Here is a 17,816-nt window from a genome sequence, read left to right as displayed (position 1 = left end):
TTTTGGCACTTAAACCCGTCTCTCGAATTATTTACATTAATAAGACATGGATTATTTCGATGTTGTACATGTACCGCTGTACTTTAGGGAAAAATTCAATGCAGTGAGAAATTTGTTTTAAAAAAAGATTAGATATTATGTACAATTGTTCTGCTTAAAATAGAATTTAATGTCTGTTATTCATTCCTTTTTGGTCCATTGACTTTGTTATGGCGATCAGCTCTCAAGTAAGATCAGCGTTATGTCCGGATTTGGCACACATTTTAAAACAGTACATTGCTTTAGTTGAAAATTATTAGTATAAATATTCTGCCTCTTAAAGGACAATAAGGATCTTTTAATTTTCTGGAATATATGTAAATAAACTCAAGATGCAAAAGTGCAATGAAGAAAACGAACAGTATTCAAGATCAAAAGTCCATAAAACAATTCAAAATAGGAGCAAAGCAAACACGGACGTCCAAAACATCGGCGGTGGGATCAGGTGCCATGCCATGGAGGAGTGAGCATCCCCTGCCGACCGGTCAAAACCGCCGATTGCTCTTTGTCATGATCGGGAAATAACGGAAAAAATCTGTCCTCAATTCAGTCTTTAAATTGGTATGAAAAACGTCAGTAGCATTTGACTCTAATGATAAATTATATTTGATGACCTATAAAGATATGTGTCATTTCAGTAGATACTGGGTTGGACTGAGGATGGGTATAGGGAGCCAGCAGTTCCACTGGGGAGATTGCACGATTGATCCTTCCATTACTAGACGTTTTAGTACCCTGAACTACGACATGTTTACCACCGCCTGTGGCTTTATTTATCTGAATTCTTTACTATTAACGCATTGTTATACAAACCAAGCGATGGGTTTTATATGTGAACTTCCTTCTGGTAAGATAATTTTTTATGACTTTATTGTTTCTGGTACTTAATACTTTGATGAATATCTATCTTCGTCTCTGTAAGTGTTTGTTAAATAAGGCTGGTTTACTTTTAAGAAGAAAAGTAAAGTAAAAGCGTGGGAATTTCTACTATAGAATAATGACAATTCATGGATAGCATACATTTTGCATAATTCTAGGGACGTCATTTCTTAAACTCATTCACGTCTCCAAAATGAAAATCAACTCTAAGAAATTTATTTTTGTTTTGAAACAGTTCTCTTTCCAATAAGGTGCAATATTTGAATTTCATTACTCTGATTTATAGTGATAAAAGCCTTCGTTGCTTTGCTGGCCATCGTACAGACTGTTCCATTTTTAAATACTAAAACGACATATACTTTATTTGTTTCTGTTGCTTAGTAACGATTTGAAACTGTAAATTACGATTAAATAATACATGCTAATTGGTTTAATGACAATATTCTAGTAGCAAGTAAATAAAATGGCGATAGTATCTCGAACAACATTATAAAAACAAAATGTCTGAAGCTGTAAGAGAGGACATATTTAATTTTACAGCGTTCTAAAAGAAAGTCCAAGTTCTAAAACCCAGACATGTAGTTACCTGTTCATAGTTTCATGAACATTTATACAGTTGTTTCCTATTGTGTCGTGTACCTTTCATATAAAAGGTTCATATATATTTTGAAGAACTTAATTCGTTGAAGACAAGACCTATTGGAAGACGGTTCCTCCAAATACCACAGGAATTAACCACCACGAATTCTACTGATTCTACAGTATGTAAGAGTCAAGTTTTCATTCATTCACCATTTCTATTTAAGGGTCTGGTCCCTGTTTTACGACGCTATCAACAATACCCTCCATGGGATACGACAGTACTTGTGTTCTGGCATCATCGTTGTGCGCCTCTTCTTGTCTAAGTGATTCGAGTTGTGCCGGTATATATGTATCTAGGGAAACAGAGTGTACATTGCTGACCTACAAAAGTCAGATGTCATGGAGTTTAGCAGCATCCGATTTACAATCAACGCATATCTTCCATAAAGGTACAAAAAACAAGCAAATTAAAATTCACGTTAAACGGTCTTTAAAACTCATTACTTTTGGCTCTTCAACTGGATTTTGTTTTATTTTACACCTCATTTAAAATATTCTTTAACTTACTTCATTGCCTTTCCTTGGTATTACACATAAAATTAACACTTTCAGGGCTTCTTTATCAATCATCATACTACCAATTTCAAGAAGGATTGACAGAAAATGAATTGTGTCTCATTCCTATAGCATCACCAATAGTGACAACACAAATACCGGGGGAGATCACGGTAAGACTATGATACATGTCGACGACATGATGAATACTAGGAGACATGACGGTAAGACTACAGGGTTGCATAAATCAGTAACATGGAGAGAGAATAAAGAAATTTAACGTAAGACATTGAAATATTTCAATAACATGGTATATACAAGGAACATTCATAAAAGAGGTGACTTGTAACAGATATCAGTTTTTTGGGGAATATAAGGTGAGTTTACTGTAAGACGTGGTAGACAAAAGTGACCTGAAAAAAACATGAGAGGAAGAGTGAGACGGTTGTAGATATCAGTGACATTAAAAAAACGAGAGGTCACGAGAAGAAATAGTAAAAGGTGAGGAAAAAAGAAGTGTGACCGAATTTGAAAAAATCTATGAACATTACAAATTTGTGAAGAGGGCACAAGCACGAACCTCTGGAAATCTAATAGGTGGGATAAGGTGACAAGGAGGAGTAAGTATCCCCTGTTGATCAGTTACGCCCGCCATGATCTTTTGATACTGATCGTGTAGACGGCTTTTTCTTTTGTCATATTCAGTAAAAACAAAATAAAGATTTTACAATTGATATGAAGCAAGGCAACCAAAATACGACCCAATGGTGGGTTATATTTGCTAACAAGGTCAATATAAGAACCACAGAATCAAACAATGTTCTTGAATTACCAGTTTAATCAACTTTCCTGTCAGTAGCATGTTCCAATAACAAAATTGATCGTTCTCGGAGCTCAGTTGAGGGACGTTAACACCATATGCAGGTGATAGCGGAATATCATTATGAGAGTATTTGAAAGTAGGAATGACTGGACCAGAGATCGATACCGAGATCCCTGTATTACTGGTATGATGCTAAACCATGGAGCTACCCTCTGTTACCCTCGGGCCATTTAGCCCTACATGAAACATGGAGATAACGGACATTATTCATTCCTGTTTAAAAATACTTCGACCTCGTAGAAAAAAAATCATGAACCCTGTCATGTACATATATATGCCGACAAAAGCCCCCCTGCCTTCCCCCACACTGGCCATGAGATGAGGATTGCATAAAAAATATGAAGCTAGATCGGGAATCGATCCCAGGACCCCTGTATTACTATTCAATTGCTTTTCAATTGAACTACGAAGGCAAATATCCAAGAACCGTTTGATCGGAGCTAACAAACTCCCTGAGTAAGGAAAGTTGGCGATGGTACAGCTGAAGCTGTCTCGTTTATCATACAGTATCGTCTATAGTCAGTAAAACATCCAAACATGAAACAGTTGTGACAGACTCTGTTCTGTATTTTATTTGATTGTAAAAATCACTAGAAGATATCATAGACATGAAATGACCAGGAGAGGTCACAATAAGAAGTTGATAGAAATCAATGTCTTAATGAGGCCGAGTCTAATTATTTCTACTCTAGGGATTTTGATAATGGAACGACTTCACTTTACTGGTCCCCAGAAAAACGCGCTAAAATGTAGTGTTGCCGAAGGCAACTTCAGTATATTTGAGATCGCGTGAGCGACCGGAAAAAAATAAAATACGAGGTTTTTCGGCCTTTTGACCCCAAAATCGAATTCTACGGTAAAAGTTAAGTTTCAAATGTTGTTTTTAAACGTAGCTTTTAACCCTGTTCTCTGAAAAAAATAATAAATATTGTTTATTCATGGAAAAAATCGACAAAGAATAGTTCTGATCGAAGAGCGTGCGGCGCATGCTTAGTGCCATTTCTTTCGGACTTAGCCATTCTTCCACCTAAACAAATGAAGCTGAATTATGATCTAAGAGAAAGTAAAGAAACAACTAAAATTCTTAATTTATCTAAAAGAACGAGTCACTAACCCTAATCCATCTGATGGTATGCAAGGACTAAGACGTTTAGACGAAATATCCCGGACAGATGCTAAACTAACCCTAATCAGTCGAATAATGTGCGAGGACTAACCCTAATCTCTCGGATGAATGCGAGACTAACTCTAATCAGTCGAATACTAGTGCAAGGACTAACCCTATTCTCTCAGGCGGGTGCAAGACTAAACCTAATAAATCGAATAGTGTGCTAATTTAACCCATTTCAGTTGAGTGACGTAGTTGTTACGTCATAGTCCAACGAGCGCGAGGATCTTGCGGATCTGGGGACCGGTAAGGTAAAGTCTACCCCTGATAATTTTTTCTTTGGTTAATTTTTACTGTTATATTTATTGTTTTAAGATTAAAAAATCGAAAGTTTACCAGACCAATTTCTTAGGGGGTAATCTCAAAAGTTGTCAAATTTTACGATTGGACCATATGGGAATTTGTTGGAAAAGCACCAAATTATCACATTTTTTCCATATTTTTTGTATTTCTGCTCTAGAGATATATTTTTCGGTCAAGTATATGAATGTTATTGTACAAAGTCATCAAACTGTGAAATTTCAAAAAAGTTTACCATCTAGGTTGATCTAGGTCTTAATTACAAAGTTTATTTTTTCGATGAATAATACCTCTAAAATTGCCATATTGCGGTATAAATACATATTGGTGAAAATGAATTATCAGCGCAGATAATTTAGTATAATATCCATGGACGTCTACGAACATATAAGCGAGTCATGTGTCATTCTTCAGCGTCGTGCATTGCTTACAAAATCGAAAAACAATGAACGTCGTTAGAGCCATATCAACGTTTTTTCCCTAATTATTGTCTTAATATCACATTTTCAGACCTGTAGGTGTTACAGATAAAGTTAATTTTATATGAAAATCACAATTTTTTGGAAAGGTGTGCTGTCGCACTTATAGCTGCATAAAAAAAGCTGCAAAGCCATGCGCACTCGAATTAGACTCGGCCTCGTTAAAAGAAACTAGGGGATATCACAGTAGAATGAAGTAAATATAAGGGAAAACAGATGTTCAGGGTGGGGTCAAGATCGATGTAGCCGGCTATTCTTTTCTGCTTTAGAAACAATTCATTTGTTAGTTTTTTGAAGATTATAATATTGTGAAATCCGTTATTTGTTTTCAGACTGGTCAAATAAATCCAACGCCAGCATTGAACACAAGAGAAACAGATACCCATCTTGAAACAGCAAGTGACAGTTGTTCAAATTCCTCTTTGGATTGTATAGCCCAACTCCGAACATTATCCACTTCTGAAGAACAAGGTGCAGCACAAACAAGCCAGGTTGATAATCTAGCTACTGATTCGTTAAATATGATAATGAACTTGAACAACCAGTCAAGTACAGTTAATAATTCTTCTGCATTAAGTGTAGTATTCGACAACAATGCATCTACTCTGAACACTTCGGAAGTTACTCTATTCACTGTGCATTCAGAAGACACCGAATTTACCACTCTTGCTGCCAAAATAAACCCATACACTCAAACTATCGAAGTTAAAGCTCCTGATGATAATGGAATATTTGGTACCTCTAACAATACTTTACTATTACATATTTCAACCATCGATAATATTGCCACACTTTCTATTACAGACATTCCACATACTCAAACTGTCGCAGATTCAACTTTGGATGATAATGGCCCACTGAATACTTTTTACAGTACTTCGCTACTATACACGTCAAGCACTGATAGTATAATGAACTCAGATAACGATTCCAGTATGATCAGTGTAGTCAATTCTAGTCAAAATGTTACAACAGGTTACCTAAATGCTAAGGAAGATATGCCACTTTTCAATTCCTCGATATGTTTCTGTATTTGCAAGGAAACCACAGAAAATCTGCAGGAAAAGCTCAAAAAGATTTCTTTAAACCTGAAGTTAGATACCGCTTCTTTATCATCTGTGTTGCGGAGAAAAGTTTCTGCTGATGATCCAAGACCAAGTGTCAGATATGTAGGGAGTTTCGGCCTTGTTGTACTTTTCCTGTGTGCTGCAGTGATCATTTGTTGCGATTCTCTGCGATTTATGAATTTATTCAGAAGTTCGAATCGAAAAGTGCTTTCTGAAGAAACTACCTTTTGATTAGGTAATATATTTTCTAAATATTAAATTGTATCAATTTTAAGCAATGTTGTTTTAATTATCAATAAAATATAAATATTTATCAAAATCGAGCAGACAGGTGTTGTGTAGACCATTTAGAGTTTAGGTAGATGTTGACAGAAGCCTTTATCTTTTTAGAATCGTTCGAACTCAAGGAACACTATAAAAGGCCATGAGCTATCGACAAGGATACAAGTCGGCGCTTTTATAGATCAAAACTTAGTTTTAAGAGCTCTTATTGGCTATTTTCACAATTTGTATTTAAGTTCTTTGATGATGATCATCGCGCGTTTACACAGAAAAATTGTGCATTACACAGAAACTTTAAACTTTATAATAACGCTAATATCAAGAAAGAATAAGACATTTTAGAACATTATAGACATTCAGCATTAAAAGTCAACTTTTAAAAACGTTTCAACGGGGCTTATTAGATAGTTGTATTGTCCTTGCAAGACGGTCGATAGTTCAAAAAAATATTTTTTTTTTTAAATGCACATTCTTTGCTTGTTCAAACCCATATAACACCTAATCATTTCTTAAAACCTTAAATAAGGTTAAATCCAACTTTTATATTGTTGTTGTTTTGTACATATTTGAAAAAAAGAGAGGGAAAAATGTACAAATGGGAATTTCTCAAAGAAAATAGCTAAATATGAAAAAAGTCCTTAAACTATTTCCTTTGTCGCAAGGTTAAATGCAGTGAAAACCAGCATTCTCTAGACCCAATAAGAATACTTAACAGGGAAAATGGCACTGAATATAATTATTGCAATTATTAAAGGAATCTGTCCAGCCTGCACTTCGCCAGCGTGAATGTTATGGACCTTTTTTTGAAAACACTTAAACATAGGTTTTGTCATAGATAGCAATCATACTATAGGCTAAATATATCTTATGTCTGTTTGGACTCAATTTGGCTTGCTCAAATAAACAGTTAATTTTTTTTTTAAATTGCATTTAACTTCACTCTTTTTTCTTGATATTCTTAAATGGACCATTCCCAACGATTTAAATCCAGGCTCTCTGACATCATTGACAACTGCTTTTGTTTTTTAAATGGAACTCGTAAATTTACTTATCGTTGGTCATTTGCAAAATTACTTGCTTAAAAGTTGATGTCAAAAAGAAGATTGAGGCTCTGATTGATAATACTGTATCTATGTGGTTTTTGGAGATAGGTCTTCCAACACTCATTTGGAATTCCTATGACTACCAATTGCGCCCTGTTATTAGCAGACCTATTCCTGTATTCATATGAAGAACAATTTGTTTTAAAAAAAAACCTTGTTGTGACCTTCAACTCGCCATTCAGATATATCGTCGACGCATTGTCAATTAAAAAAGTTATTCCCATTTTATGTCGACATATCCCGGTGACCTTGAAGTAAAAGATACCACAGAGGTTGACCCATGTGTTTTCATATTTAGATATTTTACTTTTTAAAAAAATGAAATTTTATCCATCAACCATGCTTTATGATAAACGTGATGACTTTAATTTTTCTACCGTCAACTTCCTTTACTTACTGTAGAATCATCATTGTTCTTCGGGGACAAATATTTCCTTGGTCACATTTATCCACGAATTTACATCCCCACGAACAATAATTTTGTATATATTTATTCTCCGAATTTTTCTAAATATACGAATTACCCACAAAATTACGTCTCCACGAACCAACAAAATTTTCCTAATACACAAACATTGACCCCCCTCCCCCCCGAATTAAAATGATTCCACATTATGTAGCAATAAACATTTGTTACCTGCATACTGAGGTTATTTCTCTCAGTTCATTCGATAAGGAAGAGCATATTCTTCGTATGAACAATATCTAAAACGAGGTAAATTATTGACAAACAAGTTCATGAAACAAGATAACAACAGCTTCGATTAAAGCACCATTTCGCAAGTTCCATGGTCGATAAAATGACCTTGTCAGCAAAGCAATTTATCATTTTGTCAAATGCTGATTAAACTTTTTCATACTGATTGTTAGGCTATTGTTTACAAACCGAGTTGTCCACCGATTTTTCCGTTTTCTTTCCCGATTATGACAGGAAGCACACAGCGGGTGTGACCAATAAGCAGGGAATGATCATTTTTCAATTACACCTGATCCAATCTCTGATGTTTGGAGGTCCATTTTTGCTCCCTTCCTATTTTGTAAGTTTAATGCACTTTTGAAATTAAATATTGTTCGTTATCTCCAGATATTTTTACTGAAGAATCTTAGTCCATAGTTTGATTCTGAAAATTCAAAAGAGACTAGTTTTGCGGTAATATATATTGTCCTGCACTTAAATTTTAGTTCATCATATGTGAACTAGAATATAATATTTTTGATTCTGAAAAAAAGAATTAGGAATAGATGATGTGAGCTTAAATCAAATTAATTTTAAAAAAATTAAGTTATTATAAATTTGAAATGTTCATCCCACATATCTTACAGATATTATATAATTGTTTCTTTTGCAATCTTAAGAATGAAATAATCTTATAGTACCTAGATATTGTGAATCTAAAACAAAATCTTAGGTGTACTAGTATCTAAAATTCGCTTTTTTCTTACAACTATACGCTAAAAAGTCATTTAAGACAAAGTAGAATAAATAAAAATGATGTTTTAAAACAAATAAATACAATGTAAATATGAAAAATGAAGACAATGAACAATTATCAAGCTCAAAAATCCAATTATTACAACCTGGGGGGAAAAGCAAACGCATACCTCTAAAATTATCATTGATTGGATCAGATGTCATGGAGGAGAAAGCATCCTCTGTCGACCGGCGTAAGCTATCTATTTAGTCTTTCATACAGACAACCCCAATCTTTCAATTAATCACAGAACTTCAATGCCATTATGAAAACTGTCGCTGAATATACCAGATGATGGCCAAAGTATATAGATAGATTCAGTCTTGAACACTTTATAAGGATGGAGTATGTGTTTTGAAATATAAACAATCGTGTTAGAAAGGTAAACGACCATATACAAACCAGTATTTCTGTCATTTTCAATCAATTAAAAAAGTTTGAGAGATTCCATTTATATTATTTCATGGTTTGTAACGTTGTAACAATATGTTTCGGAATCCCAATTTTAACGACTGTGTTTTAGAAAAACTTTTTTTAATGAACTTAATATTTGGTATTTTTTAGCTTTTTATGTATGCTTTATAAATTGTTCTTTGGATTATACCCTTTTTAAAAATCGGTTGTTAATTTAAAACGTTTCAAACGAGTAGAAAAATCTATGTTGTGATTTTTCAAAACTTTTAAAGTTAAAATGCTATAGCTAAAAGGTTTATGCATTCCGCCTTTTTTATAACTTCTGATTTATATTTTAATGTCACAAATCATGAAAATATGAAATCTGAACGCTTTTTAAAAATGATACCAGGAGGAAAGTTTTGAATTTGAAGATCAGATAACTATTATTTCAGAGTTACAAATATATTAATCCAATACATAATACATCACATATTTCTAAAGAAGTTATACCTTACTTATAATAACGCCTTTCAAGTTTGACCGCAGTTATAGCTCTGAATAAAAAGAATATTTTAATCATTCAAAATTATATTTATCCCCTTTATTGAATAAAACAATGATTAAGACTGCAAGAACAAAGGCATGACGTCACAGCAATGTTTTAAATTCAATATGCCTCGGTCAAACAATGTTAGATCAATGAAAACTTTTATCTCCTTCGAAACATCCCAATTTTAAATCGATGTGAACATTTCTCTTAATCTGTTTATAATTTAAAGCCTCTACTATTTACATGGATGCTTTTGGTATCAAAGGAAAGTGTCTATTAATCCTGTATTATGTTGTCATTGATAACATTCCTTTTCTCATTGATTTTAAAATCAGCATTTTTTGTGAGAATAGGTGCCGAAGACGTGGAAATATTGGAAAGTAAGTAAACGCATCATTAGAACATATCTTTCTGAATCATTGTTCTATTGAAAGCATCTGGTCTAATCCTTTCATGGTGAACTTAACTTATTCCATATATGTAAATGTTCATAATGTTTAATTTTTACAGATGAAGAAGATAATGATTAAAATTTCAAAGGTCATAGCTAAAAATTATTAATGCAAATCTGGTTCTGCCAAAAGCCGATCTGTTCCAAAAAAAATAATTTAAAGCAATATGAGCTGCATGTTTGACATCGGGAAAAAATGTTGCAAATTTGTAATTAACTATTTCAATGACAGAAAAATAGAACATTTATCAACTTCTGTTGTTCATATTTGCTATGGATGAACTTTTTATTAGCTTTGATTGAAGCAAAATTGAATTATTGTCGTCCTGTACAATAATGATTTCTTATATGATACTGTATATTCAGTTGTACAGAAATATTTCTTCTGAATCAATACAACAGAATATTTTTATTTATACAGGTTGTACTTCTTTCACATCCGATTCAAAATTATGTCTATTTTACTTGAAAATGTCATAGACGAATATATTTGTATATCATATTCATTTTTCCAATAAATTGCTATGTTGTTACAAAATGAAAATGACTTACGTTTCTTGCTTACAGTGAATTTAACATTGAACACGCTAAATATTCCCACATGAAGCAACATTTGGTGAGGAACTATCCTTCCTCACTTCGAACCCTGTTAGAAGTCTTACATAATCAAATACTGTATTGTTAAAGAATTCCTTGTAAGACTAGATGGAGTATATGTCTACCAGGTGATTTGATGCCCTGATACCCTGAAATATGTTCTACGATTGAAATTCTAAATCAGAGCAAGCTATTAACCAACAAGTTAATGAAACAAGGATATCATCAGTCTCGTTTTAAGTCATCATTTCACAAGTTCTATCAGCAAATACAATATTAAATGCCGACAGAGGTTTTTCATGTTATTTTTTGGTCCGATAATACACGATGGAGGTGTACGGTCGGTAGGGGATGTTTACTCCTTAAAGATACCCTATCCCGCCTTCAATATTTTATGGAGGTCTGTATTTGTTCTACTCCTGAATCTTATTGTTGAAATGCAAGGTTCAGCTACTACTAAGAATACACAAAATGAAACTATAAGATCTCATTTGATTCCCATTTTACAGTTTCCAGAGAATCTTGTCGGTTTGAGCTTCACACCAGTAAACTCTCTTGGGACAAGGCACACCAGGCATGTAAACAGCGTGGCTTGACCCTGGCCAGTCTTTCGAAAGGAGCGGAATTGCAATCAATGGCAACTGTTGTAAAACAGGCAGATGAAATGCACTCTAAGAAATATAACTTAGAAAGCAGGTAATGATAGCAGTTCTTTGTAATGTTGACTTTTATTTTCGGAAAAGTCAGTGATAAATGTTTCCCGTTTTATTCTCAGTATGACTGTTTTGTCCCAATATGCATCACACTTATGCTTTGTACTAATATTTCTCCTTGCTTGTGGCTGAATCCAGCTAGTCTAAGGCATATGAATGATTGAGTATTGCTGCTTTACTCTAAAGTTTATGAAGCCAAATTTCTACAGCTTTGTTGTGCTTTGAGCCTTTGACAGCTTACCCTGAGACAAAATGCTCATTCTTAAAAATAAATCTGCAATTTCTGACTTTATAAGTTCTTTCTTTATACAGTCATCACCAGGTGGACAACAACAGTTCCTATGGTTTTACCGTTGAGTATCATAATTTACAAAACCCCATCCCCCCTTTCTTAGAGGGAAAATAGTTTATACCAACCTAAGACCTTTTATTTTTTTTTTCTCAGTGTATGGCTTTATGCAATTTATTAAAAAAAAATAATAGACCAGCAAACAAATGAAACGATACCGAACTGTAAATAACTCATAACAATGATGAAATTCACTAACAACCTTTCAATACTTTCAGTACTTTGATTAATGCAGAAGTGAAAGTGACGCAATATTCTCATGAATGTTCAAAAGTCAATGCAATTTGAAGACTATTATTAAATTTTGGCAAAATGTGTAAGTACCTTCTTCAGGATTCATAACATCTTCGGAAAATAAAACTTAAAACGGAATAATTTTCTGACTTCAGATCTCTATGCTCGACCCCCCCCCCCCCAACAATAGGTAATCGTTGATTGTTTACGTTTTACTCCTGAAAAATAATTACTTACATTAAACCATCCCTTAAATCTCATATGTTTAATTATTCCTGTTATCTATACATTAAATTATACCATATTGTGTAAATTCAACCAATACAGTTGATGTTAGATCTTAACACAAATCCAATCGGGCCAAATGCAAAGTAAAATTACACCATCGGCACGACTAATTTGGCTTGAAATTACAAACCTTAGTAGTTACCTTCAAAATCAAACTGATTTCATCTCAAAAATTAAAACATTGCAACAATTCAACTTCATAAAATTTTCCATGACCTTACCGTTTTATCGCTTCATCGAGAAAGGAAGAGGAAGAAACAAGTAAATATTAGACCATATATGCAAATGGACCTAAATTATCCGGAATGATAGGTTGTGACTTAGGGTGAATATAATTATATATCTGAAAGGACTTAAGATATCTGGAATGGATGGACATAGGGTTACTGAAATAAACTCACTTATCCGAGACCAGGCTCGTATAAGTGGTGGTATGTTTTTAATGTTTTTTTTGCTGTTTTTTTTTTTTATTTATACAGTTTTGTGTCCTTTCTTGTTTCCGCTGATGTAATTTTTTTTCTTTCCCACTATAAGTTTTCTTGAATTGTCAACTTTTTTCGAAGGTTGCCTTTTCCTCATATTGTTAACCGTAACCACTGGTCAACAAAGGGAGATTTTATATTTCATTGGCGTTAACAATTTTTTTATTGAAGTAAATATTGGGTTGGCTTGAGGATGGAGGTAAATCCATCAGGAAAACAGGAGTTCCATTGGGGAGATTGTTCCATTGACTCAGGAATCACAAAGAAGTTCGATAAACTGAGAGACTATCCATCATCAACCGGATGCGGATATGTTTCAAAGGACTCTCTCAGTCTGACGTCATGTCCTGCAGACAAAACAATGGCGTTCATTTGTGAACATCCGTCTGGTCAGAAACGTTTAATTTATATATATATATATATTTTTTTTTTTCTCAAATGCTTAATGAACTAAATACAAAGATGTCATTCAGCTGCATGTTACATATTTATAGAAATACAATGTGTGGATATTTATTCTGTTATTCTTATTGAGTTACAACACTTCTTTTAGGTTCCGACTCCTGTTTTACAACCATGTCAGCAATATCGAAGATGGGATTCGACAGTAAAAGTACCCTCACCTCCTCGGGATGTGCCTCTTCTTGTTTAAGTGATTCGAGTTGTGCCGGTATTTATGTATCAAAAGAAACAATGTGTACATTGCTGACCTACAAAAGTCAGATGTCATGGACTTTAGCAGCATCCGATTTACAATCAACGCATATGTTCCATCGAAGTATGTACACATTTCCTTTTTCAACTTAATCTTGTCCACCATTACTCTACTTTGCCTCCCCCCCATGCATATTTCAAATCCTTCATATGCCCCTTTTACACGATACTTAGGTTGATTTTCAAAAAATCCAAAAAGACAGTAATATTTTAACTTATCACAATCAACCAGCAAAATACATTCTTAAAAAATCTCAAACATCTCATTCATCAAATTTTATTATTTACTTCGCATGCTTGCAAATCGATACTGCAACATAAACGTTTGATGACAGTTCAATAAAATAACTATTACCACTAATCCTATCTTGCTAAATCATGTGTGGAAAATGTTAAGATAGAGAACGGTCAACTATCTCAAAAAGACGATACATATCTTTAATCAGAGCAAAATATGGTCCCCTGTAAATTCCAGAGCCTAGAGGGAGTACGTATCCCCTGCTGATCGATCACAGCCGCCGTGAGTCCTGAGTATTGATCACACCCACCGTGAGTCCTGAGTATTGATCACACCCGCCGTGAGTCCTGAGTATCGATCACACCCGCCGTGAGTCCTGAGTATCGATCACACCCGCCGTGAGTCCTGAGTATTGATCACAGCCGCCGTGAGTCCTGAGTATTGATCACAGCCGCCGTGAGACCTGAATATTGATCACACCCACCGTGAGTCCTGAGTATTGATCAAGGAGACGGAGAATTCCGTGTCAAAAGTAGTATAAAAACAAAGTCTTCAATAGGTATGAAACAAGTCAGTCAGAATACTAGTCAGTGTAAAGTTATATTCGTGTTATTTAACAAGCATAAAATTTACGAAAATTGAATTCAACAGACATTTTTGAAATTCCTATATCATCAACATATCTCTCGGAATCCTTGCTCGCTTTGAAATTTGTAAGTAGACGCCTTAAGTATCTAATAAAATGGAAGACAATAACGTCATATCATATCAAAATCCGTCGTCAATCCAGGTATAAATAATGGACTAACAATAAGAATGAAAAACGTCAGTCAACATTTGACTCAATGATAAATTGTTTTTTGCTGACATGGTCATGGTATCGACCAAAGAACCTATGACTTTAAGCAAGACTGCTGATATTCTTGTTTCATTAACTTGTTTGTCAATAATTTACCTCGTTTTGGGAATTGTTCATACGTAGAGCATACTCTTGCGTATCGAATGAACTGTTATATATATATATATACGCCGTATGCAGGTGATGAAGGTTTATTGCTGCATAAGTAAGAGAAGTTGACAATAGAAAATTTAAAGTCATCACGTTTATCATAGAGCCTGGTTGTTAAATTACCAAAAGGTCTTTTTCAAGTAAAATATCCAAGTATAAAACAGATGTGTCAGATTCTGTGGTATCTTTTATCTCAAGCTCACCAGGATATACCGTATCGTCATATTAATGGAAATAACCATTGTTAATTGACAATATGTCATCGATATATCTAAATGTGGAATTGAAGGCCACAACAAGTGTTTTTCTCTTTTCTTGCATAAGATTTTGCACAAATTCTGCTTTATATCAATACAAAAATAAGTCTGCTAATAACGGAGCGCAGTTGGTACCCTTGGGAATTCCAATAGATTGTTTGAAGACCTGGTCTCCAAAAACCACATAGATATTGTCAATCAGAAACTCAAGCATCTTTTTGATGTCAACTTCAGAGTACTTGTGTGTGCAATCAGAATGTGTTTTAACAAAATAATTTTGCGAATGACCAGTGACCAGATAAGTAAATTTACGAGTTCCATTTTTATTGAAAAAGCAGTTGTCAATGATATCAAAAAGCCTGGACTTTAATTCATCGAGGGGAATAGTTGTGTATAAAGTTGAAAAGTCATGTTTTTTAACTGTTGATTTTGCTAAAATCTTGTGATTTTAAATTGTCCAAGTGTTCTTTGGAATTTTTGAGTATCCACATCTGATTCACGCCACTTCTTGAATATATTGTTGTACAGTACTCTTGAAGTTTTTCCTTCACTTCTGTCAATATCTTAGTGAGGAGTAAAGAAAGAGGCTTGGTTGAACATTTATTGGAGCCCACATTGTATCTTTGTTGAAGGCCACGACATATTTGTTTTCCTTCTCACAAATAAGTCTTTCAGATAAATTATGCTTTGTATGAACATAAAGAGATAGGCATAGAAAGGAGCACAATAAGTGATCTTCAAAATTCCAACAGTTTGTCAGTGAGGAACTCCAGCCTCCACAATGTAATTTTGTAGATGATTCATCACAACGTGTGGGCATTTACAAGTTCCATTTCTTTTTAACTGAAGAGAAGTGGTCTAAAATAACAAAAAAAAATTTCAAAATTTATCTCAAGGAAGTATTATATAAAGTTTGGAAAAGTCATACGTTCTGCTACTGTAAAATTTTGAAAATATGGTAACTTAAATTTTTTAAAAGGTTCTTTGGAGTTTCCTAAGATCATCTGATCTACTCCCGTTTCTAGAATGTGCTGTTACGCAGTATGTTTGAAGTTTATGTTATTCTTACAAAGCACATACCTGTTTACTGCAGTATTTCACAGTATTTCAACATAACGCATAATTCTCAAAACATGGATTTTAATTTTTGACTTCTAGCCAGATTTAATATATAAAATTTTTTAAAGTTTTCTACTTGACATGTATTTTTTAACACAGCTAATAAAAAAAAACTTTTCTGACCAATTCATTGCATTTTTTTCAAAAAAATCTAAGACGTTTCACACCCTTATTAAATTTGAAGATCTCTATCCTGTGTAGCTGTCATAATGTCATTGCTGTTTTAGTATTTTCTGAATATTTATCTGTTTTATGTTTACGCAAGATTATTTTTTGTTAAACTTGTAATGACATTTTCCAGGGCTGCTGTATCATTCCTCGTACAACAGCTTTCAGGGGGGACTTACTGAGGATGAACTGTGTCAAATACCTGTAGCATCACCAATAGTTACCACAGAAATACCTGGAAAGGTCACGGTAAGGTTGTTGTTAATCATGGATCACATCAAATATAAATTAATATTGAAAAGTACACTTGTTGTAGATATTAGTAACACAAACACTTGGAAAGGTCACGATAATACGGTTGTTAATCCATGTGCTGTTTACTCTTTTGTAGCCTACAATGATCTATTAATATATCAATTCATTCAATTTTTGAACTGGAGACAGGTCAGTATTAAAGCATTAAAATCTTATTTAGACGAAAGAAATAACCCCAAGTCCAACACTGACTTCACCTGACACAAAGATTGATCTTAATTCAGTTGATGCCAAATCAACAAGCTCCATGTTAAACTCAGAAAATCAACTTCACTCGTCATCAATACCTAACCCATGCATTAGCCAGACCTCCATTGATAATTCAAACTGCCAACTTACACAAAACTACACAACTACTTCTGAAGGCTCTTCTTCTGTAACCAGTCAACTTACATCAAAGTACTCAACTTCTACAGAAGACATATCTTTATTAACGAGTCAGCTTACAACAAATCACCAAACTACTACCCAAGACTCTCCTATTACTAGTCAGAACACAGCGTTACTCACCGAGGACATCTTTGAAGTTAAACCTCTTCATAACTCTACAATATGCACCTGCACATGCAGGAAGACAAACGAAAGTCTGCAGGAAAAACTACAAAAAATATCAAAACTGAAAGTGAAGACTTATACCTTGTCCTCTGTGATAAGAACCAAGGTAAGTGCGGATGACACAAGACTCAGTGCCAGATGCTTCGGCGCAATGGGTATTGCTATACTGTCATTTTTTGGAGGAGCGGTGGTTTGCTCTGATGTAATACCGTTTTTTAAGTTTTTGGTAAGGAAGAAATAAAGGTTTGCCGAAGTAACACAATTTTTTTTTCAATTTGAAACGGAATCAGAATGATAACGAAGGGTGATCATGCTCAAAAGTGCAATGAGGCAAAAGAGATTGTGAGCAGAGCAAACAGGGACACTAAGACCACCAGAGGTGGATCAGGTTAAAAAGAGCAGTCGGTACCTTGAGAAAAAAGCTTTTTCCAAGTTGCGTCATTTAGTGATAGCAAGTCTTTCATGAAGAAATGTTTTATTCGAAGCAACGCATACATTCCCTAGCCTCAGAACACTTTGACAGTCAGATGTAAGTTTTTTACCAGAAATTAAGTTAATCTATTATCGGAATA

General features: G+C 34.1%; 2 protein-coding genes across 2 annotated transcripts; both read left to right on the top strand.

Moving 5' to 3' along the window:
* Positions 1-801: 801 nt before the first annotated feature.
* LOC134244895 (uncharacterized) lies at positions 802-11,922 on the top strand. Its single transcript, XM_062727128.1, has 6 exons — positions 802-886; positions 1,725-1,949; positions 2,113-2,228; positions 5,218-6,043; positions 11,313-11,499; positions 11,829-11,922. The coding sequence occupies exons 1-6, from the start codon at positions 859-861 to the stop codon at positions 11,920-11,922; spliced, it is 1,476 nt and encodes a 491-aa protein (XP_062583112.1). The 5' UTR covers positions 802-858.
* A 1,132-nt stretch (positions 11,923-13,054) lies between these two features.
* On the top strand, positions 13,055-17,485 carry LOC134244894 (mucin-16-like). The gene is made up of 4 exons (XM_062727127.1): positions 13,055-13,258; positions 13,423-13,647; positions 16,508-16,623; positions 16,850-17,485. Exons 1-4 carry the CDS (start codon positions 13,063-13,065, stop codon positions 17,483-17,485), a joined length of 1,173 nt encoding a protein of 390 aa, XP_062583111.1. The 5' UTR covers positions 13,055-13,062.
* The last annotated feature ends 331 nt before the right edge of the window (positions 17,486-17,816 follow it).

Source organism: Saccostrea cucullata, unplaced genomic scaffold (assembly GCF_032062105.1).
Source record: "Saccostrea cucullata isolate Sc308-1 unplaced genomic scaffold, CSIRO_AGI_Scuc_v1 ctg365, whole genome shotgun sequence".
NCBI lineage: Eukaryota > Metazoa > Mollusca > Bivalvia > Ostreida > Ostreidae > Saccostrea > Saccostrea cuccullata.
This window is presented reverse-complemented; position numbering and strand designations above follow the sequence as displayed.